Below are 26,396 nucleotides of genomic sequence, written 5' to 3' on the forward strand. Positions count from 1 at the left end.
TAGGACCGACATCACCAAAGCGTTTCACCGTTTTACGGCCTACGTTGAAGACTGTTGCAAACCAGGAGGGAGAGTCCAAGGGCTGTCTCAAGCTAGGAAACATGGATCTGTTTTACGAGGCGTTTCCTTGGCTTAAATCAGTCTTTAACTATCTTAAGGTCATTAGGTCACTACTACAATAGTACTGGCACGTGTCAACTAAGGGTGGGTGAAGTTACCCACAGGGCTAATTCCTCGCAAGTAGGAGGACGGGTGTCAGCGTTTCAAATCTGGTTTTCACTATAATTTTTATCACAAGATCACCATTTTCACCATCTGTTCACAAGTATAAATTACCTCGCCCCTCCCCTTACGACTGTACGCCTCCTAATTAGACACCAGACCAATGCAAGAATGGTATGAACTTCATATAATGGTTTCGTAAGATGCCACCACTAAGATATGTCCATCCAGCAGGGCTTTAAGTGGGCCGGGTCCTGCCGGTGCTCAGCACCGTCAGTTGTGAAAACAGGTGCTGAGACGGTTCTCAATTGGGCTCTCCCTTTTAGCTCTCACCCTCAGGGTGAAAAAGAAATATTGACTCTGCAGCAGTACCACCCTTAACTGCCTATGACATAACTTCAAAGAGACTCACTATGGTACTTACACAGTCTCAACATTTCAGAACTGAAGCATTTTCAATATTATATACAACAAAGCCGTGGTTGTCACTTATTTATCTTAGGCCATTACAACCAATGACAAAGCCAATAGTCCTGGCTTGTTGTAGGTATAATATTACTTGTTTTATTATATATCTGGATGCAATGACAGAAGTAGAAACATACCAGTCGGGCAGCACACTATGCTAAGGCTAGATTTTTAGTTTACGTGTTTTTAAGCCACACCCTTAATCTGAGAGACCCCCTGTTTTTTTCATCCCACTTAAGCCCCTGTCATCCAGTACTGTGTAACTCGTGGTTATGACAAACATCTAGTTTCACACAATAGAGGCATTTCCGTGTTGGCAAGAGAAAAACAGGAAATGACGTTAGCCAGGGGTGGCCTAATAACTGGCGTCCAAGCCAGAGAACTCTTGCACATGCCTAATCGCAACTCAAATTACCAGCACTTTTCACCAGCACTGCAACACTAGTGATGACAGGAAGCAGTCTCCAAATAGAGCAGCTGTCCATTTAGCATGAGAGTACCAAAGCACTGATAAAGGTAGCCACACTATTAATGCACAGAACCAGTACTTCCCAGCAGGGCTCTCATACTAGTAATGCTTAGCATCAGTACTTCTCAGCTAAATTGTCATACTAATAATGCTCAGAATCAGTACCTCTCAGCAGAGCTGGTATAGTAGTAATGCACAGAGCCACTATTTCTCACCAGAGCTGTCATACTAGCGATGCACAGTACCGGTGGATCTCGGCAGAGCTGTCATACAAAAAATGTACAATACCAGTAGTTTTCAGTAGAGCTGTCATTCAAGTAATGTTTAGTATCAGTACTTCTCAGCAGAGCTGCCATACTAGTAATGCACAGTACCAGTACTTTTCCGCAGAGGTACCATACTACTCATGCACAGTACCAGTACTTCTCAGCAGAGCTGCCATACTAGTAATGCTTAGCACCAATACTTCTCAGTAGACATGTAATACTAGTAATACACAGTACCAGTACTTCTCAGCAGACATGTCATACTGGTAGTGCACAGGTCCAATACTTCTCAGCAGAGCTGTGGTACCAGCAATGCACAGTACCAGTACTTCTCCGCAGAGCTGCAATACTAGTAATGCACAGCACCAGTACTTCTCAGCAGAGCTGTCACAATAGTAACCCTTGGCATCAGTACTTCTCAGCAGACCTGTCATACTAGTAATTCACAGTACTGGTACTTTTCAGCAGAGCTGTCATACTGATAATCCACAGTACCACTAGGTTTCGGTAGAGCTGTCATACTAGTGATGCACAGTACCAGTACTTTTCAGCAGAGCTGTTATACTAGTAATGCTTAGTATCAGTACTTCTCAGCAGAGCTGTCATACTAGCAATGCTTTGCACCAATACTTCTCAGCAGACCTGCCATACTAGTAATACACAGTACCAGCAATTGTCAGCAGAGCTGTCATGCTAGTAAAGCACAGTTCCAGTACTTCTCAGCAGGCTGTCATGCTAGTACCATTATTTCTCAGCTGAGCTGTCACACTAGTAATGCTCAGCACGAGAACGTCTTAGCGAAGTTGTCATACTAGTATTGCACAGTACCAGTACTTCTCAGCAGAGCTGCCATACTACCAGGGTCGGACTGGCCATAGCGGGCACCGGGCAATCCCCTGGTAGGCCGCACGGGAGGGGGCCGGTTTTGTTACAGGGCCGTTTTTGCAGCATAGCTTAAAATTCGGCCCTGTAACAAAATCGGCTGAAAACCGTCCCCAGCAAAGAGCTCGGCGGCACCCCCAATCCCCCAGGGGAGGGGCGGGGGGGGGGGGGGCAGCCGAGCACTTTGCCACGGCCGGTTTTGGTTCCCAGTCCGGCTCTGCATACTACTAATGCTTAGCACCAATAATTCTCAGCAGACCCGTCATACTGGTAATACATAGTACCAGTACGTCTTAGCAGAGTTGTCATATTAGTAATGCACAGTTTCAGTATTTCTCAGCAGAGCTGTCACACTAGTAATGAGATCGTCTCAGTTGAGTTGTCATACTAGTAATGCTTAACATCAGTACTTCTCAGCAGACTTGTCACAGTAGTAATGCACAGTACTGGTATTTATTTATTTATTCAGTGTTTTCTATAGTGCGAACAAGATCCAAAATGTAGATGTTAGAGCGCTTTACATTACCACCACCTTAAAAATCAGCAGATATCCAATTCTTTAGTGTCAAGTACATGTATACGTGTTCCAATAACATTGTCATATGCTTACCCTTACCCCAACCACACAAACTGAAAAATACAAAACTCACTAGATTACAGTAAAACATGCCATATCATAAATTAAATATCAAAGTACTTCTCAGCAGAGCTGTCATACCAGTAATCCACTGCACCGGTACTTCTCAGCAGAGCTATCATACTACTAATGCACAGGACCAATACTTCTCAGCAAAGCGGTCATACTAGTAATGCTTAGCACCAATAATTCTCAGCAGACCTGTAATACTAGTAATACACTGTATCTGTACTTGTCAGCAGAGCTGTCATTCTTGTAATGCACAGTTCCAGTACTGCTGAGCAGGCTGGCATGCTAGTAATGCAAGTACCATTATTTCTCAGAAGAGCTGTCACACTAGTAATGCTTAGCACCAATAATTCTCAGCAGACCTGTAATACTAGTAATACACTGTATCTGTACTTGTCAGCAGAGCTGTCATTCTTGTAATGCACAGTTCCAGTACTGCTGAGCAGGCTGGCATGCTAGTAATGCAAGTACCATTATTTCTCAGAAGAGCTGTCACACTAGTAATGCTTAGCACCAGAACTTCTAACTAGAGCGGTCATACTAGTAGTGCACAGTACCAGTACTTCTCAGCAGAGATGTTACACTAGTAATACACAGTACCAGTACTTCTCAGTAGAGCTGTCATACTAGTAATGCACAGTGCCAATTTTTTTCAGCAGAGCTGTCATACTAGTAAAGCACAGTACCAGTACTTATCTGCATAGCTATCATACTAATAATGCACAGTATTGGTACTTCTCAGTAGAGCTATCATACTAGTAAAGCACAGTACCAGTTCCTCTCAGCAGAGCAGTCATACTAGTAAAGCATGGTACCAGTACTTCTCAGCAGAGCTGTCATACTGGTAATGCATGGTACCAGTACTTCTCAGCAGAGCTGTCATACTGGTAATGCACAGTATATCAGGGCTGGTATATAATTAATTGCATAATACCACCACTTGCCTGCAAGACTGTCATGATTTTAAGAATAAGTGAAAGAAACGTTCTGTATTTAGAAAAGACTTTTTGATGCTACTTACATTTTATGTATAATATATTATTAGAACTTTCAACCCTCTTCATCCACTGGGCCCTTGCTCTGTCATTCCTGTGTTTTCTTCCACTCTTCACAGCATGCAGCAATAGGCCCGCCCACTTCAGCCACTGGCTACTCTCAGTAGCACCATTCTGCCCTTTCACAGGTAACACATCCACACAAAGATTTCAGGGAGTGCTATGACAATGTGTGTTTTGAGATCCCAAAAATATGTTTGCTTTTAGCCAATGTTTTTTTAGATTGATGAGGGTCCACAAGCTTCTCACCACTAAAGTTTTGAAAAAACCATGAAAAAACAAAACAAGCACTGACAGCCAAAACGGCCGCTGGCCAACACTAGACCTATTGGCTTGCCACTGCTTGCTCGTACCTGGAACCATCAAAAATAAACAAGCATTACAAATCTTGAAGTACTGCAGATCAAAGCATGACAGCAAATGACATTGACTGTAGGCAGACTCATGCTTTGTTACATCACAAATGTTTATTGACTTTTTGACACATGATTAACCCCTTGAGTGCCCCGCCCTTTCCCCGCCCTGTGCCGGGCGTTGAATTAGCGGGCGGGGTTCATGACGAGATAGTCTCGTCATGGGCACAGCGCAACCGCGGCCCATGACGAGACCATCTCGTCATGGGCACTCAAGGGGTTAACAGCTTGCACATACACTCTGCAACATATCTGAAAAACCAAATAGAAACTTCTGCACATCCCGCAGTAAACTAATGGCGCATGTTCTTAGACGCCGTCCACGACCTTTCAGTCCAACCCGTAATAGACCCACCATTTTCCTCATATCTTGACATGTGTCTGAGGACACCCATGCAGGGCCGTCTTAACAGCATTATAGGCCCTCAGGCAAAGCAGTGCACTGGGCCCCGCCTACACAACCACTCACAGGAATAAAAATGTTTAACAGAACATTTGTGTTAAATTCTGGTCTGCATGGGGCCCCTATGCTCGTGGGCCCCCGGGCAACTGCCCAGCGTGCCCATGCATTAAGATGACACTGCACCGTGTACGCAGTATTTAGGCTCCTCCTTCTTCGCACACTAATCCATTCCAGCTCCCCGCTCGGCCAGCGATGGGGCTCCAGCCGATTTCCAGTGTATGGCGATATCTCTTTTTGTAATCAGTGTCCCAAGCCCCATAAGTGTTCCAGTCTCCCTGGGGACCCACAGAAGTCGTCTAGAATCCCCCAGCAGGGCAAGCTTCAGCGACGCCGTCATTGGGGTTCCCAGTGCTCTAGGCAGCGAAACGAAGGTTCATGACAAGTATCGATTCACAATTGGGCAACCCCAAACCATATGATTTGGTTCCCTTCCTACTCTGGGCATCTAATGCAGGTGGTTGCAGCCAACGTATGGGCCTTCCACAGCCGCCGGGTCATAAGAGAAGTGTGATAGAAGCACTCGCGGCTGCTCCCGCGAACCAGTATTGGGGAGGGGGGAAGGAGGTGAAAGTGGGTTAAATTAATATTTTTTTTAAATCACTTACCTGCCAGCCAGCCAGCGCCTCTCTTTCGTCCTCTCTGTCCTCTTCCTGGCTTCTGTTGGAACAGGAAGCAGGAAGCACCCAGGCTCCCCTAAACCAATCACAACGCGGCAATGCAACGTTGTGATTGGTCTGAGCGTCGTGGTTTAGTGCTCAGATGGGGAATGGGAGCCTGGGCATGTTCTCCACCTAGGCTGTAATGCAGCCGGCGTGGAGAACATGCAAAGTGCACATGAATGTTTGGCTGGCCACAGGGGGCTGGCCAAACATTCATGCGCACTTAGGAGGGGTGCCACCACTCCCCCCCCCCCTGCTGCCCAGCCCCGCCCCACCACACAAAACTGCCAAAGCACAGAAACATAAAACGATAACATTGCATTATTATTATTTTATTCTTCCTTTTTTGCTGTGCTGAAAGGCAGTGGGGCAGCGCTCCAGCGCCTTAGCGGAGGAGCCGCCCCTGGATGGAAGTGAGGGAGCCTCCTTTTAAAATAGACACAAACAAAATTTGCTGATACTTTTAGGAAACCTGAGACTACATGTGTGTCTGTGGTAAAGATCACATGTGAATGGAGACAATTTGCATTTCTCCATGACAAAGATTATGGTGCTTGGCATTGTCTAAGAAGTATGAATCTACATAGGTGGATTTATATTGTAAAAACCTACCTATAACGTAAATTAACTCACAGAACAGGAGGCGGGTTTACAGGTGCCTCCCTCTCAAACCATGCCCCTACACAACACCGAGCTTCATGGCATATGCTTTGTCACGGAGTACACGCTGGGCACGTGGACATGACAGACGCTGTGCATTGGCACCAGGCTGAAGACAGCACCAGCCTTCTCTTCTGTAGCACCACAGTACTGATTGCACATGCAGTGTGCTGGTTACTGCAACGAGACAGCACGGATGTGTCCAATTAATGAGTGGTGGCTTCCTGGGCACTTCCCAAGGGCACTGCCAGGGTATGTATGTATAGGATATTTCTATGCGGTGCTTTAAATGGAACTATATAATGCAGTTACTCACTATTTAGAGTACCTGCCTGCTCCTGAGAAGTGCCGGTACTCTCCCCTTAAAAACATTGCAGCCTTGTTGAGAAGTGCCGGTACTCTCCCTTTCAAATTAAAGAAGTGCAGGTACTCAGTACCGGACAGTACCTGTCCATTTAAAGCACTCTTTTTTATGACACAATCTAGCCAAAAGACAGCAGAGACCTAGACATGGTCAAAGACAAGCATAAAGTCAATGAGTGATAGGAGAGGAAGTTGTGCTGTGGTCTCGCACCCTCGGCTCTGCATGCATTTCAGGGAAGTGGATAACTTCCTCATTCTGACACTGACACAATGCCAGCACTATACACAGGGCATTCGAACATGCAATTGACACATCTCCAAGTTTTGAGCACAATTATCCACGTTCCCCAAATCACCTATGACACTTAACATGAAAATGTTGCTGAAAGTTAGATTACAAGACAACATAAAAAAACAGAAAGAGCACATTTTCAAGAAGTTGCCCAGCACTTATAGAGTGAAAATAAAATGTCTACAGATTCAAGAATAAGCAAAGCCAATAGCTTTCAACGTTGGGTATTATTGCTTGGACAGCACCCCTAAGGCCCTCCCACAATGTTGGCCAAAGTAGCCCAGGTAATTAACCCGATTGTAAATAGAGCGTTGAACACCTCTTTGCAATCTGGCAAGATTCCGGCCCACTGGAAAAGCGCAAAAATCACATCATTACTTTAAAAAACCTGCAGCGGACCCCAAAATTCTGGCTAAATATAGACCCATCTCCCTTCTCCCTGCTATTTCGAAAATATTGGTAAAATCTGTCAACTCACAATTGTCGCAATTTTTGGAGGAGAACAATCTCCTTCATCCTAACCTGTCGGACTTAAGGTCCCACTTCAGCACTGAAACAGCGTCATTAGAAGTTGTGGAATATGTAAGAGGCGCCTAGGACATAGGAGGGAAGGCCATCTTGATAATGCTAGACTTATCGGCGGCCTTCGATACTGTCCCTCACCGATGGCTCCTTGATCTCCTCCATGCATTTGGGATTAAGAATATTGCTCTTAATTGGCTTGCCTCTTTTTTGGACGTAAGAAGCCAAGAGGTCTGGGTGCCTCCTTTCTCTTCCAAAGCATGTGAATTGACGGTTGATATTCCACAAGGCTTGGCTCTAAGCCCCACCCTGTTTAATGTTTATCTTACACCATTAGCAGTGTTGCCAGGGTCCTTGAGAGCCAAAGAAAATGTGTATGCAGATGACACCCAGCTTCTCTTGACCCGTGGGAAGGAAGAAGAGTTTGCTAGGGAGGATATTAAAACTGCCTCTATCAGGTGTTCCAGTGGTTGGCAATTAATCAGTGAAAATGCAACTCGGATAAGACAGAGATTATGATCTTTGGTTCATCTTCAGCAGATTTATGGAGATTCTTCTGGCCGAGGGATGCTCCTCTTCCGGGCCCTCCACAGGGCTCAATAAAGATCTTAGCCAACACATTTGATAGTGTGCTTTTTTTTCAACCGTAGATCCAGGCTTTCGTCGGTTGTTGCTTGCGGATGCCTCGGATGTTGAAAAAATCCCTGCCCTTATGTCGGAGTGTTCCAAGAGAATGGTAATCCAAGCTCGAAGAACCTCTAAATTAGATTACGGGAATTCTCTCTACCTAGGTCTTCCGGAGTACCTCCTGGGCAGGCTCCAGGTGGAACAGAACTCGGCAGCCCGATTGCTTCGTAATCTCCCCCTGCGAAACACATGTCCTCCCATCTGGAGTCCCTCCACTGGCTTCCCATAAAAAAGGATATAGTTCAAATCCATGGTCCTGATACATACAGGTCCACATGGCAGTGGGGACAGCTATCCGAGGGAGAGGATCCATGACTACGTTCCTTCCATAACTTTACGCTCTTCTTCTGAAAACTTGGCTAGAGTTCCAAAAATCAACCGGCTTAGAGCAGGCGGCAGATCCCTCTCCTCTCTGGGGCCGGTCACATGGAATAAAGTCTCTTTGGAGCTACACACTATACGCGATATCTTCACCTTTAAAAAACGAAAGACGTGGCTCTTCCGACAGTCTGCAAAGGTCATTGCTGTCGGTGCCGTTATGTCTGTTTAGCGCTGGGACACACTTTGGAGTAGCTGCGCGCTGTATAAATCTCTAGAACATAACAATGCTGTGCAGCATGGCTAAAAAAGAAGAAAAGTCTGAGTTGGATTGGTAAACAAAAAGACAAAAAGTGCAAGCAGGTGGGGGAAAAGCAACGTGGGTTGTTGGGCGGAAGCAACTCTGAGGCATGGGTGGGGAAGACAACATAGAGGGCACTGGGTGGAAAGCGAACAGAGAGAGGGAAGTGGAGCGGGGGAGGCAAATGGATGACAAAGCGCTATGTGGAACGATGCAACACACCGGTGAGAAAGCAATGCACGTGGGAGAAGCACACAAAGCCAAGTGGATCACAGAGGAGGGGAAGGGCACGAGGGAGACAGATGGAAAACAAATGCAGTCTTGTGCAGTGCTTAACAAAATGGAAAAATAGCGCTTGAAAAAAGAGCATTGGAAGATCATGGGTATTGTGTTCATGCTCCGGGGGCGGGACGAACTCAGGAAGAGAAAGTTAAGCCTACACAAGCTAATGTGCACAATGCAAAGACTAAGAAGCAAGCAAATGGCAGGGACAATGAGGCTACCTAATGGTAAGGAATCATGGCATTGACAATACATCTTGGCAACAGACAGCGCATGCAGTGCCTAGTACCCAAAACCTAAAAAAACATGGCGCTGACGCTCAGTGCTGCTGCCCTCAGAGTTTAGCAGAAAGCATCAGATTTATAGGGTGTCGAGAAACTGGTGAGAACCGCCGCTCGGCCCCAGCACCTCCTGCGCTCTGCAATCTGATTCAGCCCTGCTAAAGCCACAGCTGGGAAAGGCATATAAAAGGTTTATGGCGAAGAATGTGCTTTCACGGGAACCCAAGACCAATGCGCTTTATGGCTGGTTTCTGGACGGGCAGGAGAGACGGGCCATTCAGAGAGAGAGCGGCTGGAATGCGGGCGAGCATTCCGCCTCGAAGACACGGGCGTTTTATGAACACCGCTCGCGCACGTGAAGCATGCTGGGATAGGATGTGGCGAAGAGCTCCGGCGGACAGGTTCTTACCAGGAGGACTGCACGCGCGCTGCACAGCTGTACGTGCCGCAGGGACTGTAATACTCGTACAGGGCTGGGCAAGAATTTCTAAAATTCGAATATTACTAATGAGACGGTTGGACTTTTGACCTTTTGAGAAGGCCTCCAGCACTTGTGACGGACAGTAGTGGATTTTAAGAACTGTAATACTTGTATAGGACAAAACCGGCACTTAAGAAGGACTCAAATTCTTGCATAGGACTATAATGGTGCTTAAAGAAAGTACTATTTGTATAGGGTAATACTAGCACTTAAGGACTGTAATATGAAGAAGAGATCACTTTACAGAAGGGCTGCAATACTTGTGAAGGACAGTACCAGCACTTAAGGACTGTGGCACTTGTGTAGGGCAATACTGGCACTTAAAGAAAGTACTATTTGTATAGGTTAATACTAGCACTTAAGGACTGTAATATGAAGAAGATAACACTTTACAGAAGGGCTGCAATACTTGTGAAGGACAGTACCGGCACTTAAGGACTGTGGTACTTGTGTAGGGCAATACAGGCACTTAAAGAAAGTACTATTTGTATAGGGTAATACTAGCACTTAAGGACTGTAATATGAAGAAGAGAACACTTTACAGAAGGGCTGCAATACCTGTGAAGGACGGTACCGGCACTTAAGGACTGTGGTACTTGTGTAGGGCAATACTGGCACTTAAGGACTGTACTATGAATAGGATTTTAGGGAAACTTCACAGAAGGACTGCAGTGGTTATGTAGGGCAGCACTGCCACTCAAGGACTGTAATACCTGTATGGGACAGTACCGGAATTTAAGAACTGTAATGTTACTGAGACTGTGGCAATGTTTTCCAGAGGGACTCCGGTACTGGTGTAGGGTGGTACCTGCAACATGACTAATATGAAAGTAGCGGAACTTAACAGAAGCACTTTTAATAGCTTTGCAGAGAACTGGTGGCTTTTGAGGGCTGCAATGCTTGTTTAGGACATTACGGCGCTTCAAGGCTCATATTTAAATTAGAGAAATGCGGACGCTTAAGGACTGAAATATGATTAACAAGACATTAGCGGCACTTCACGGAAGGACTGCAATATTTATGTAGCGCCGCACCAGCACTTAAGCACTCTAATATGACTAATAAAACATTAGGAAAACTTCACAGAAGCATTGCAATAAAGACAGCACCACTACTGAAGCGATGGAACACGACTAAAGGGACAGTACTGGCGCTTCAGAGGACCACAATACTCGTACAAGGCAGCACCACTGCATAAGGACTATAACACAACTAACAAGACAGTACTGGCGCTTCAGAGGACTGCAATACTCGTCCAAGGCAGCACCACTGCATAAGGACTATACCACAAGTATCAAGACAGTACTGGCGCTTCAGAGGACTGCAATACTCGTCCAAGGCAGCACCACTGCATAAGGACTATAACAACTAACAAGACAGTACTGGCGCTTCAGAGGACTACAATACTCGTACAAGGCAGCACCACTGCATAAGGACTATAACAACTAACAAGACAGTACTGGCGCTTCAGAGGACTGCAATACTCGTCCAAGGCAGCACCACTGCATAAGGACTATACCACAACTAACAAGACAGTACTGGCGCTTTAGAGGACTACAATACTCGTCCAAGGCAGCACCACTGCATAAGGACTATAACACAACTATCGGGACAGTACTGGCGCTTCAGAGGACTGCAATACTCGTCCAAGGCAGCACCACTGCATAAGGACTATAACACAAGTATCAAGACAGTACTGGCGCTTCAGAGGACTGCAATACTCGTACAAGGCAGCACCACTGCATAAGGACTATAGCACAAGTATCAAGACAGTACTGGCGCTTCAGAGGACTGCAATACTCGTACAAGGCAGCACCACTGCATAAGGACTATAACAACTAACAAGACAGTACTGGCGCTTCAGAGGACTGCAATACTCGTACAAGGCAGCACCACTGCATAAGGACTATAACACAACTAACAAGACAGTACTGGCGCTTCAGAGGACTGCAATACTCGTCCAAGGCAGCACCACTGCATAAGGACTATACCACAACTAACAAGACAGTACTGGCGCTTCAGAGGACTACAATACTCGTACAAGGCAGCACCACTGCATAAGGACTATAACAACTAACAAGACAGTACTGGCGCTTCAGAGGACTACAATACTCGTACAAGGCAGCACCACTGCATAAGGACTATACCACAACTAACAAGACAGTACTGGCGCTTCAGAGGACTACAATACTCGTCCAAGGCAGCACCACTGCATAAGGACTATAACACAACTATCGGGACAATACTGGCGCTTCAGAGGACTGCAATACTCGTCCAAGGCAGCACCACTGCATAAGGACTATAACACAAGTATCAAGACAGTACTGGCGCTTCAGAGGACTGCAATACTCGTACAAGGCAGCACCACTGCATAAGGACTATAGCACAAGTATCAAGACAGTACTGGCGCTTCAGAGGACTGCAATACTCGTACAAGACAGCACCACTGCATAAGGACTATAACACAACTAACAAGACAGTACTGGCGCTTCAGAGGACTACAATACTCGTCCAAGGCAGCACCACTGCATAAGGACTAAAACACAGCTAATGGGACAGGACTATGGCTCAACTAACGGAACAGCACTGGAGCTGCCGAGGACTACAATACTCGTGTGGGACAGCACCAGAACTTGAATACTGCACTACGAATGTTGGGGCACTTCTGGCACTTCACGGTGCTCTGCAATACATTTTGGGACAGTAGCTGTACTTCTCAGGACAGATTGCAGCACATGCACTTAAGCTCTACTGCACAATGCACTTAAGTTACAAGCCCTACTTTGTAACAGCCCGGTTTGTTAAGGCTTTACTAGACGTGTACCAAGGATTCTCAGAAGCACTTCTCCAAGGCACTTCTCCCAGTCACTGTGCAAGAGAGTGGACTCTTCCCCTCTTGCACTTCAAGCACTGAATGGTTCCACTACCTTTCTAACGCAGTGTGTAAACCCGACGTGCACTTTACTCACAGAGCACGCGCCCGCCGGAAGCAGGGCTTGGATTTCTGGGGCGGAGCCGGGGAGGTCAGGGCTCACATTCCCGCGGGGGCTCGGGGCCCCTGTGTAAATGCTGCCATTGTCTGCCAGCCGCAGGCCCGGGCTGCTGAGCAGTCAGCAGCCAGCGAGGCAGGGCTCTCGCTCAGCACCCTCGGCACTGACCTCGGCGATGAACCGGAGACTCACCGAGGTCCGAGGAAGAGGGCTCGGTGACCTAAACCTGACCAACACTACCAGCACAGCACAGCAATACCATGGCTCTCAGGGCGTGCCACCTCCATGCGATGCCACCAGTTCCAGCCAATGCCACGCTCTCCCAGCCAACGCCACCCCTTCAAGCCAATGCCGCTCAGTCTGTGCCTCTCCCCTTTTCAGCCAACACTAGCCGTCCCTGCCAATACCACCCCTCCCTGCCAACACCACCCCAACACCACCCTCCCTGCCACCACCACCCCTCCCTGCCAACGCCACCCCTACAAGGCCCCTGCGACCCAACACCACCTGTCACAGACAACTCCACCACTCCCAGCCAACACCACCCCTCCCAGCCAAAGCCACCCCTCCATGCCAATGTCACCCTGTTCCGACCAACACCAACCCTCCCAGACAACACCACCCTCTCCACAACAACACAGCCCCTCACAGCCAACATCACCCCTCCCAGCCAACGCCACCCCTCCCAGCCAAAGCCACCCCTCCATGCCAATGTCACCCTGTTGCGACCAACACCAACCCTCCCAGCCAACACTACCCTCTCCACAACAACACAGCCCCTCACAGCCAACGCCACCCCTTCAAGCCAATGCTGCTTAGTCAGTGCCTCTCTCCTTTTCAGCCAACACCACCACCCGTCCCTGCCAACACCACCCCTCCCAGCCAAAGCCAGAGGTCCCACCCAATGCCACCTCCAGCCAACGCCAACACCTCCCAGCCAACACCCCCCCACAGTTAACTCACCCCATCCAATGCCACAGCATTCCAGCCAACCCTATACCTATTCAACCAAATGCCACCCTACTGAGTGCCTCGCCCCCTTCAGCCAATACTACCACATCCCCAGCCAGTACCACTCCCTTCCAGTTAACCAAACCCCATCCAATGCCACCCCATCTGAGCCAACGCACCAAGAAAACACCACCCCTCCAAGCCAACACCACCCCCTCCCAGTCAACCTCACCCAGCAAACAACATCCTTCCAAGCAAATGCCACCCAATCCCAGCCAACAGTAGCCCCTTCAAGCCAATGCCCACCCCAGCCAGTTCCGCCTACTTCTAGCAATAGCACCTCTAACAGTCAATGCCACCGCCTCCAAAGTAACCCATCTAATGCCACCCAGTTCGAGCCAACATCACCCCACCCAGCCAATGCCAACTTCTCCAAGCCAAAGACATCATGCTGCCCCAGCAAACTTGACCACCTTTGAGCCAATGCTAGCCCCAACAGAGCCTACCGCTTCCAGCCAATACCAGTCTATCCAAAGCCGCTCCGTCCCCGTCAAGGCCACCCACATTAGCCCAGCCAGTACCACCACTGCTCCCAGCAAACACCAGCTTCTCCAAACCAATGTTTCCCCATTCCATTCAATACCACCACCAGCTTGAAGCACAGCGAACACACAAATGAACATATTATAAGTGAATATACTTGTATAAGGCCATTCCCCCTAGCCGGACATCCAAGGAATCTGCAGTACAGCAAAAGAAAGGGAGATGGCAAGGGTCACACGATTTGGGCTAGTGGTGACACAGGGAATAGAATGCAGGTTTTGTCGTGCTGCGGTCCATGATCTAGTCACTAGGCACATCTCAACACTACTTGCTCAAACTGGTTGGGGATTTGACCACTTGGGCGTGATTCACAGAGCTTTTTACCTGAGTAGGTGTGTCTTTCAGCTGCTATAAGCGTGGAGTAGTCTTCAATCTACAGGCTTGATTTATAAAGCATTTTCTGTCAGTACTTCGTGTTTAATTCATGAATTTCCAAAAGTAAGGCTGGCTTAGCCATGGCCCTGACTTGACTCACAAAGCTGTTTTTCCAAGAGTAAACACAACTTATTTCAGGTAACTCCTGTGTAAGCCATACCAAAGTATAGAGTAGAATGCAACTACTCCTAGAAAGTGCTTAGAGAATTCCATAAAGGAGTAATTCACACCAAAGGCAGGAGTAAACCACAAGGACTCTCACAAAAAAGCCTTTGTGAAATGTGGCCCATGGTCCCTGGGGAACAACCTCTACTCTTCCTTCCAATAAAACGCAGATCTTCACCTCTGAGGTCCAATAATGAGTCATTAGACCACAACTCCAGCCAATGACACGCCAACTCCAGCCAATAGCACGCCAACACCAGCCAATGACATGCCAACTCCAGCCAATGACACCCAATCCTTCTAGTGTCACTGAAGACAAACTACTTAGCACATTTAGCAAATAAGAAAATACCGAAGCATGGCCAAATGAATGCAATTAATAAAAATACTAGGGTACAATTACTAAAATTATTTACTTATAACATTGGAGTGATCGCTGAGGAGTAATTACACGGTGCAACAAACGTGATACAGTGACAAGTGTGTATACAAGTAAAAAACAAAAGAGTCAACTCAGGAAGATTCCTGGACAAGTAAGGTCATGTGAGGCTAATGAGTCAACGGCGCTTCAGCCTCTATGCAGTTATTGAGGTCATCATCGAGACAGTGAGTGACTAACTGGAGGAGCACTCAACCTGTAATTTAGAGGGGACAGGTCATGAGTGAATCAAGCCGAGGATATGGCCAGCAACAGAAATGAATTCCTATTACTGGCCATATCTATTGCTTGATTCACTCCTGTGCTTAATTGACTCATAACCTGTCCCCTCTAAATTACAGGTTGAGTGCTATTCCAATTATTCACTCTCCTGATGATGACCTCAATATCTGCATAGAGGTTGAAACACTGTCAAAGTGTATTTAATTCCTATTCTGGGTACGTTCCCTGCTTGATTCACTCCTGACCTGTCCCATCTAAATTACAGGTTGAGTGATCTTCCAATTACTCGCTGTCCTGATGATGACCTCGCTATCTGCATAGAGGTCGAAACACCTTCAAAACTTATTTAATTCCTATTCTGGTCACGTCCCCTGCTTGGTTCACTCCTGACCTGTCCCATCTAAATTACAGGTTGAGTGATCTTCCAATTACTCGTTGTCCTGATGATGGCCTCTGTATCTGCACTGAGGTCGAAACGCTGCTGACAGCAATACAATTAGACTTCTATGGCCATATTTGTTTTTGAATCCTCCTGAGTTGAGAGTCTTTTGTTTCACTTGTATACACACTTGTCAATGTATCACCTTTGTTGCACCGTGTGATCACTTCTTGCTGAGCCCTCCGTTGTTCCCAAGGAATGAGTAAATCATGTAAGTAGTCGCACCCTATTATTTGTATTAATTACATTCTTGCGGCCATGCCTAGTTTATTATTATTTAAATATGATACGTGGCACAGCTGTGGATGCTTCCTACATCCACTTCAATTGTTAATTGCTTTTGATTTCTCATCAATTGGCATATTCAGTAACCCTTGCTGTTTACTTCTGAAGACAACCTGCGCTCTGGACAACAGCATCTGCGCTCAAGCCAATACGAGTCAAGCGCCTCTGGTGGGAGGAGTTTCATTGTGCCAGGCAAAATTATGGTTTGCCATTTGAGTGCTCCTCCTACCCTAGCAACAGGGCTATTCTGGGGGGCTTTTGTTGCAATTTGGTGCCTACTGGGGGCCTTCGCGGTGGCATCATACGGCAGCAGCCCCAGTCCGCAGAAGGCAGTGTAACTAAAAGTTCATAACTCCTGCCTTTCTGTCTAAAAAAAACCCCACAGATTTCTTGGTTCTGCAGTTGACAACAAGCATCCCAGAAGCACTACGCAGTCCCAGATTCTAAAAGCGCTATGAGACCATAAATAATGACAGAAAGCGCTCTACAAATGCACATAACATGGAAACAAGACCACACCCACAGCTGACTCTCCAGCGCGCGGCCAAGACTTATACCGGTCCTCCAAAATACCCTCTCAGTGCCTCGCCACTTACGCCTCCTTTGAGGTGTTCATGGCAGAAACTCGGAGAACATTCAACTTACCCGAGGGCAATCCAAAGAGGTTTTCTTAGAGCGGCCCTTGAATGTCAGGGGCTGCAGCTGGCACTGGGCTGGGCTGGGTCGGCTCTAGACGCGCAGTCACCTGCTGCGCTGTGCCCAGACCGGGGGCCTGCTGCTGACCCAATTTCCTTCCCCCTCTACAAGAACAGAAATGTAGCAATAGGTCTGGTGCAAGAGAACACAGTGCGTCCGTTCTTTCACTGCCAGTCCACGGAGTTGCCACATTCTGAGTCCTGAGGTGTGAGTGAAAAGCTGTACACAGCTGACAAGCCCTCCTCTGTGTAATGCTTGTAAAGAGCGAAGTGTGAAGTACTGGTGGCGCAGATTGCTAGGGTTACGGCCTATCTAGGCGCTAGTTTCTCTGACAGTAACCCCTAGTCACTTCTTCCATACAGAAAGGAGGCTTGCCTGCACACATTTTTTAACATGAAGAATGTTATACAGGGCCTCCATAGGAAGACACCCCTCCAGGAGTATCCATGCCAGGTCTTGAAGAGAACCAATTACTACGTAACTGCTTTCCATTTAGATGTATTACAGGTAAATGGATCTTATGTGGATATCCTTAAAATGTGGCCTGGGTCTGGCAGCATTGCACTTGCGCTGGAAAGAACTGGTCGAACGCAGTGCTACAGCGAATCACGGCCTCTAATTCTCTAAAGAGGGTCCATACTAAATTAGAAGAGACACAAGGTGATTTCCCAGAATACATCGGCACATACTTGTATCTGCGCCCCCTGCAGGTTGAGAACCCCGAGAACTTGTGCACCCAAACAGCTGCACCACCATGTTAAATCTATTGGTGCCCAAGTGAATTATATTCTGACCGCTAGATTCTACGTCATTTCCGGCACCCTCACTTAGCCAACAGGCGGCCTGACAATGCATCTGACCGCACCACCCGCTTATCCCGAGGACTCGGGTGATGGGTGAACACTTCGCATGTTTTCTCTGCATGAGAAGTTATAAATGGGGCATCATTTGAGGGCGCGGAAACGAACTGAGATAAGAAGCAGCTATCAAACATGCTACCTTAACTTCTGAATATTGCAAAGATAATGATATAATGTGGTACAAACCAGCGCCCATGTCCCCTTTTACGTCTGATCAGGCGTAGCACGTCTTCATGTGTGCTGCACAGCCTACACTTTATTACATTATTTGAACGATAGTGTCACACCCACAGGCCATCAGTCATCCAATTCAGTCCCTACACCTCAGTGCCACCGACCATGGCTTCACCCACAAGCCACAAAATACTAACTAGACTGAGAACAATCTGAGACTCCCAGTACGAACAAGGTACCCAAAGCAGACACCTGACCCAAGACGACCGCTGACAGTACATCGGAAACAAAAATACCACGTGGACAGAATATCGCGTCAAAAAACTTGGAGGACAAAAATATCGAGAAGGTAAGTGCCAATAGGTAAGTACAGGTTTACTCATGGACGTCAGGTCACCAAAATGCCAGGGGTAGCGGAAGTGACTTCACATGCCCCTTGAGCTTCACTTCCATGCGCACATACATGTGCTTATACATACACACGAATTTACACATAGACACACTCTGCCTACACATTCACACTCTTACTTAAACACACTCAAAACTGCAAGCACGCACACAACATACATACATTCAAAAGCAATTTTTTACTTACCTCAGCTGCCAGGGAAAGTCGTATCCAGCTATTTGTACTTCATTTTTTATGAAACTAATAGCAAATAATGTAATATTATTCACTATTAGTATAATAAAAATTTGACAACAAACGAGGTGAGTGAAGCCCCCACCAACGTGCATAAAGACGAGCCGCTTCTTTTCCTGCCACTGATTTTGTTATTTCTGATGCTAGGGGTCGCAATGGCAGCGCCAGGGGTCACAAGGGACATGCCAAGGGTCGCAGCAGCGACCCCTAAATGATGTCAATGGATTTACTATGCTTATTTACACATCCACCTACCTTGAAAATCTATACATCGTCAGGAACCGGTACACATATGCGGTGCTATTAATAGTAAAACTTTGCTTACCTACCGAAACTTCCCTTCACAATATTTTTGTCCTTGAAATTTTGTGCCACATTATTTTTGTTTCCAATATTCTGTTTAAATACCCCACCAAGCACGTGACCCCACCTGCATTAATGGCCTGATCCACCAGTGGCAGAAACTCCCCCCTGTAGTAGGGGCAGGCACAGATGTTTTTACAGGAGCAAAGTTCCTGATCTGTGCATTGTGAGGTTATTTCTACTGCACAATAATCTGCCCCCAATCGCACTCGGCCACAATGAAACATGTCTGCGCTCTTTGCTATTAACAGAGCTTTTCTAAACACAGTGGCCAAGACATGCCGAACCTTTCACTGCAAGTTTACCTTTCGCGACATAAATTGTTGAGTAAGTCACAATGTTCATGCAAATGTGGGAAAGTGTCTCACTCTGAAACTTCGTGCAGCTCCCCAGGTGCTCCGCGGGGATTCTGAGAACAAAACTTGCACCTCTGCACACACCTACTCAAGAGAGCCTGGTGGGATCTGGTGGGAAGCGCAAGCCCTCCACGCCGACCTAGCACCAGGAATATCAAACACGGGAACGCTTGACAAAAGCCACAGCACCCAGGGGGACCAGGGAACTCAAGGACGCCCCATAACTCAAAGGTGGGGTCAAGTAGAGAAGTGGGGTAACAACTCTGCGCCTGAGTTAGCTGTGGGTGGAGGGGTTACACCGTCACTACGGTGATGGATATCCTGTCCACCGAAATATAAATCCCATTGCATCCTATGGTGTGACGGAGTAACCCGTCCCCCAACATCTAGATTAGGCGCTTAGTCTTTCTGGTTCTGCAGGTGACAATTGGCCTCAGTGGTTGCATCTACACCAGGGTCTCCGCCATCTGCCCCATCCTTGCTTCCACCATAAAGATACAACCAATCGTACCGTTGCCTTGTAGTTGGCTTCGTGCTATATAAGTCACATACGTACATTGCACCCCCGTTGAGGCAATGGCCAACGGGTGGAATTGAATCAAGCAGGGCGTCTTTTGGAAGGATGGTACACAGGCCTTACCACTTTGCCTCCTTTGTTGTCCTGTCTGCAGCCGTGTCCTGGGTGGTCGATGAAGGACGTGACGCTGCCCACAGCCCTGCCTTCTGCGACCCCCGGCGCCATGGAGTAGAAAGGAGGGCTGGGGCTAGGGGGAAGGCCGGAGTCTGGACTGTCCAACAAGCCTTCCTGGTTCTTGTCCTTGAGGCCGTCTCCCATCCCCTGGAGGTTCAGGTGACCGACCATGTCTGGGATACCGCCAACCAAGTCCAGGCAAAGGGCACACCCAACCTGCGTAGACAGCCTGAGACCCGGGGCACAGGTTCAGAGCCCAATGTGCCGCGTGGAGGGGAACACGTTGAAGAGCCAGGGAAACCTAGAGGAAGACAAGATGAAGTTAGACGACCAGGTTCAGAAGTCAAAACACAAGACAAAACTGATGCTTTAATTATTGATGTCTATCTGAGGCCTAACATCTTTGCCTCCACCACCAACCCTGCTCGGACGCTTCCCGCTCTTTCATTACTGTTTCCAGCGTTCCTTCGGAGACTCCCCCTTCATTCTCAAAATCCTTTCATTCTAGAAGCACACTTCCTTTTAAAAATGACTCCATCTAAGTCTTCATAATTCGGGGATGCCCTAGAAAGTGGGGAAAGAAATGGAAAGCGTGGAATAGGTACAGAGGGTCCCTATGTACATCCCCACTGGCGGATCTGGCGATGCGACGGAAAGAACTTAAGGGAGTGTTGAACCAAGGAATGTAATTTGTTATTCGTTATTCAGAAAAGTGCTGTATGTTGCTGCTGCTACAAATATAACCCTGTATGTGCAACTGATAAAATCAATAAAATGTTATCCCCCCCCAAAAAAATGACTCCATCTCGTGCCGCTCTTAGTCCCATAAGGAAGCCTCCCTCTCACCCCTCAATCCATCCTTTCCACAGGTGGGACAATGCTATAATCATGCCCTTTTCCGGGCAGGATTTGTGGCACCTTAATTAATGTTATGGCATTTTTGGCACATTTTAGAGGGCCATCTAGGGAGCGATGCTACCAAACATCTCAAACCCCAACCAGGCGTCGAGAAACAGAAGGGGCTCTCGAGGACGCTGGTCCTAGGGCCTTCTTGGAGATGTAGGTTTGGTTAAAACGAGCAGAATGTAGTTTTCTTTTCGCTGGATGGCCTCTTGAAGAACATAAAAGACACATTCATGAAGGTGGAGGGCAGTAAAAGCAGGGCTAGCCAGGCAAATATTTGCTCTTCGGTCTGGGAATATGGTGTTATTGACAGATCCCTCCACGTGCTATTAAATCCAGGTCACTGTCTCTGTGCTGCACGTGTGAACACGCGATTCCGTTTATTTAACCATAAATGCATCAGAAAGGGCCGCGCAAAGGGTATATTTTTAATAACAGTAATCGTAAATAGATTTATGGAGTGCCATGTCCGCGGTCGAGGAGGCCTCTTGGCGCTGAGCTCACAAATTCAACGGCGCGGCAAAGGATGGCAGAAATGATTGTATTTGTGTTCAGTGATTATTCACAAAAGGGGCTGCTCAAATTTCCTAGAAACCCATCACTCCTTCCCTGAACTGCTTGCACTATTCACTGCCGCAGCCGGCACCGGAGATTAGGTTTCCTTGCAGTGCACAGAAAATCTGTGTTTTGTTTGTCAAAGCTGTGGAACGTTATCGATAATGTCCAAAAAGCACGATTTTCTTCTATAGAAAACTCAGGACAGACATTTTTTTTTCGTGCTTCCAAAGCCTGGAGCAGCTGGTGAGATCGCTCGGTGGGTTAAGCACCAGCTGCAGAGATCTGTGTGTAACTCTTAAGTGCAGTCTGCAGCAGGGCTGACTCAGCCCATCGTCTTCCTAAGGTCGATGCAACCAGGAGCAGTCAGCTGGTTAGTAAAAACTCTTACTGGCCAAGGGGTAGGCCAGCTTGTGATCTGCGATAGGAACACACGAGTGTAGACAGGAGCTTGAAATTAAAGTGCCAGTACTGTCTAATTAAATCAGTACTCCTGAGAAAAGCTGGCAGCGCCCGCTTTGCCGGTACTACCCACTTAAACGTTTAAAGCCCTCTCAGAATATCTACATTTATAACATTAAAGAACAGCAGTTCTGCTGAAGAGTGCTGGAATCACAGCAGGGCTTCCTGTTAAAAAGTGCCGGTACTGTTCAATCAAAAGTATAAGAACTCTGCTGCGAAGTGCCGGCACTGATCCATTAAAATGAGAGCAGTCCTGTTGGAAAGCATTGGCACATTAAAAAACACAGGAGATCTACTAGGAAATGACATTATTGTGGTGTTGAAATACTTTCAGCCAAGTTCAAACCTGCCAGTAACTGTCCATTGAAAGTACAGCACAGTACTGCGGGGTCAAAAGTGCAGTATCCCCGCTCACACGTGTCTGATGTGACAGGAGTCGGAGACGTATGAAGTTACGATCCTGGCCCTTTAACAGTGCCTCAGTCCTGGCGAGAAGTGCCTGTACTGTAAATTTTAAAGTGCTGTGTTCCACTCAGAAGCGCAGGCTGAGGCTCCTAGAGGCTGGCGGTACCAGCCTATTTAAAGTGCTGCAAGTCCAAGAGGTCAGATTCGCAGCAGAAGAGTGGCCTTCAAGTTCACAGCAGAGTTTGTAAAGCACCTGGTAGGGGAACAGAGGAGTAGAAAGGGCACTCACCGCTTGTAAGGAGGTCTCTTCCGGCCCTGGGACTGCTGCAGCTCTGAGCTCCCTCCACCCTCACCCTCTCCTATGAACCGCACTGAAAGCGCTGCCTGCTTTTCTGCATTCCCTGGCTCCCGGAGAGGCACGAGCGCACTCCGTGTCACGTGGCACGCGCTACAGTCGAAAGAGGCATGGCGCAGAAGGAGTCAGGCATGTGCCTCCCAAGAAACGCTGCATCAACCTAATCATAATGTAACAACTGGAGAGTATATGTAGCTTTCCAAAACACTTACAAATGTTCAAATAAAAGACACAGGAGATTGGTGGGGAAAATTAAATCCCTATATATGCGTAAAAAGAAAATAATGGCAATAAAACACTAAAGCGGCATCATGCAATTCAGTTAAAAAAAATAAGATTACACACTTATTAATATTGTTGAGTGACACATTATAGTTTGTTTAAAACTACATTAGAAGCTGAGGATAATGACAAACAAAATAAAGTGAAAAAAGTTGCGGTTATTAGCTAAATACATTTTTCTTAAGATATTTTACGGTTGCGAAAATAATTTATCAATTGTAATGTAGAAAGGCATGAAGTATTTAGGTCTTTTTACCACCCCTTCCCCTCAGCAATCAGCCAACGTGCAAACAAATCCAATACAGCAGTTACCACTGGACATGTGTCATCAGGAACACCATTTCCAGTCTGGGTTTTCAAGCCAACACTTTGAATACGTTTAGTTTCACGTTACCGTGAGGCGGCACGCAGCTGCCTACGTGTCCCAGCATGCAAAGTTCTGCTGACTGAAAAGACAGCACTGGACACAGGCTCTGGCCCTGCTTGGGACTAGTTGACAGCTGTGTGGCACACATGAAAACCTGTTCTTACTCGGCACACATGAAAAACTTTTCTTACTCCTTAACCTTCTTGAAAAGGTAGATTATGTGTTTTGGTATGTTATTTGTTTTTATGTGGTGCGCTTCTGGCGGCTGGCATGACGTCGCAGCGCTAAGTGGTACCTTCTCGCCCTGTTTATGAGGGTTTGCTTTATCCCCACAAATGCACACGCGGGAATACAGGGCCCGGTTATTATCTTGTTCTTGAAAACAGTTAAAACAAGCGATTGTGCAACAAGGCCACGTGAATTCCTCTCACCATTTCCTGCGGAGCTGCATTCACCAGAGCATTCCTTGCAGGTGATTGCGCTGAGTGGCTGCTGACAACGCGGCCGACAAGTTCACCCGCGACCAGCAGATGTGAGTGCGGGCCTGGTGCACGCATTGGCGCTGCTCTGGGCGAGGAACCAGTTCTGCACCCACCCCATCTCCCAAAAGGTGGGCGGGTGGTAATGTTTGCTATTTAAACGAGTAGTGTTCCAGTGACGCACGTCCTTGCTTTACACTCTGGATAAAAACACAACCCCCCGCACCTTCCAATACTTCTGGGCCGGATCAATCAAAGTTGGCTCAACTCAACAGATCTCCACTCCACGTTTTTTTTACGCATTATTCAATGTATATATTACGCACAGATTCTTTAATTTTCCAAAATGATTGTATTGAGCCAGGTGTTAGTACAGAAAATGAATGCATCCTTTGCTCCTCCCACTGGCACAGGTTCAAATCCTGGTGGGTGCATTCAGCCTTTCATCCTTCTGAGGTTGATAAAATACCTGCCAATGAGTGCATACAAATAGATATCCATTATTTGTCAATAGTGTCTTCAGACCCTTTGGGTCGCAGATGCATTGTACAGAGATGTCTGTTTTGTGTTTTTAAGCTTACTTTGATTGTGACCTTTTCATGCAGTAGTTTTGCTACAGAGCCGGTACAATATAGGGCGGTGCTTAGGACCTGACCGACTCACTGACTCTGCCCCAGCTCTAAAGCCTTTTCCGATGTAATAGTGGTATATGACTGTGTCTCCCCAACATTTGCAATCACAGAGGTCATTTTCTGAAAACAGTGGATTCAGTAGTCTCTTTATGTACCTTTATCCTCAACTGAAGAATTCCCCCCATTCATCCAGCGGAAAGATCCTGCCTCCTGCTCATTGGTTGGCATCATTGAAGTAACAGTTTCTATTCCATGTTTATCTTCCACTTGACTTGTCTTGGGAGTACAATGTATACAAATTATTGTAAATATAATTACATTTAGCATTATATGCTCCAAGTAGATTTTGAGTGGATGTTTTGGAAATTTCGTTTGTCACTTGTTATTTAGCCTGGCTGATTGCTAATTTTGCATTAAACCCTTGTTAACATTTTTGGCCGCCTGATGTGTTCATGAAGACCTTTTATGCTGCATGTATAGCCATGGAACTGCATGTCCCTAGTGTGTCTTGCCCACTTGAATGCAAACACAGGACTTTCAATTGACATGTTGTTTTCATTTAACACATGCCGGTTCCTTTTGACAAGTTTGATGAGTTCATCACTTGTAGTACCCAAAGTGGTCACAAACATGACTTTAGCATCTAAAGTTCTCCAAAAGTGAATTTGGTTTTGGGAAATTTAATGAAACACAATCACGCGGTGTGTCAGTGGCCCTGCAAGTAGTCAAAATCACCTTTGTGGCTCAACGCAGTCATATGAAATTGTAATACATTTGTGCAATAGAAACCAACATGGAGTTCTATGATGGGGTGGGGGGGGCAGATATAAGGAATACATTTTTCTATCTGTAGCCTTCACTCTGTATTACAATTCTTTTTATTAAGCCATTAACAGCACTTGACATGGGAACAACAATTTAAACAAAAAACATATATGTAACATACATCTCAATTACAAGAAGTTGCTTTTTCCATGTAGAGTTAATTTACACAGTTCTTGTAAGTCATAAAAATACTAGAACATTGCAAACATGTGTTTTGTGGTTTGCATTAGAATAACCGCTTCTTCAAGGGCAAAAAAGTCGTCAGATGAATTTAATCAAACTCTTGTGTTAAATGGCTGAATTTAGTTCCAAGCATGTTTGTGGGGTGCCTCACAGTTTCCTCTTTTGAATGCTATAATGCATCCAGACGCAGCTCAGAGGGAACCATAGAGACATCAAATGACAAATTTGCCACAGTAGCTGAGCATCCCAGCCACAATTCTCATTCTCCACGCCACATATTATTATCGGCAAGAGTATTTATTGGGGATAATGGATTCCAGCTTTGTAGATTTTTATCGCCCTCCACAATCGCTACATAATATCTTGCTCTATCGTCTTAATCCGATTCACTCTGGAAGCTTGTTGGTCACTGGTTACTAACATCCTGTTAATGACTTAATAAGAAGAATTGTAATACAGAGATAAAGGTACTGATCGAAAGGTTTATTCTTTATGTTTATACCCCCCGCCCCCAAATCATAGAACTCCTTTTTGGGTCCATTGCCTAAATGTACTATGAATTTGGCATTTTCAATTTAAGTTCTAGTAAGACATCTGTTAGCAAACTAGGCACTTTTCTTTCTTTGACCACCAACGTAAATGGATTGTCCTTTTTCACAATGTTTCACACAATATCTCTGATCCTAAGACATACTCTTTTGAATAGTAACATACTGCGAGGTCACTGCTGCTCTTCTGGGCCCTTTCGTATTTCCCCATTGTATTGCTATACATTGTTTGGCCAGTGTGTACCCCAGGGTGGCCTACTGTTGCTCTGTTGCGGTGAGATCTGTGGCATCCCATATGTTAAGGAGTCCCAATTTGGCTGTTAATTGGTGGTTGGCAGGCAATCTATAGTGTCATCTAGTGTCATATTAAGATCCCCTCCCAGGATCAGAGACCCGATTGGCAAGTCGAGAATTATCT

At 46.6% G+C, this 26,396-nt stretch overlaps 1 protein-coding gene across 1 annotated transcript in view; it reads right to left on the minus strand.

Moving 5' to 3' along the window:
- The window catches only part of RFLNA (refilin A), a 101,485-nt gene extending 78,784 nt beyond the window's left edge, over window positions 1–22,701 (minus strand). The window contains exons 1-2 of the mRNA XM_085636408.1: window positions 22,597–22,701; window positions 19,932–20,283 (exon numbers count right to left, since the gene is read on the minus strand). Coding sequence (XP_085492534.1) covers window positions 19,932–20,153 — 222 coding nt within the window. The 5' untranslated portion in view covers window positions 20,154–20,283; window positions 22,597–22,701. The remainder of the gene's footprint in view (window positions 1–19,931; window positions 20,284–22,596) is intronic.
- Between the last annotated feature and the right edge of the window lie 3,695 nt (window positions 22,702–26,396).

The sequence above is a fragment of the Triturus cristatus genome, chromosome 11, assembly GCF_964204655.1.
Source record: "Triturus cristatus chromosome 11, aTriCri1.1, whole genome shotgun sequence".
Lineage (NCBI taxonomy): Eukaryota > Metazoa > Chordata > Amphibia > Caudata > Salamandridae > Triturus > Triturus cristatus.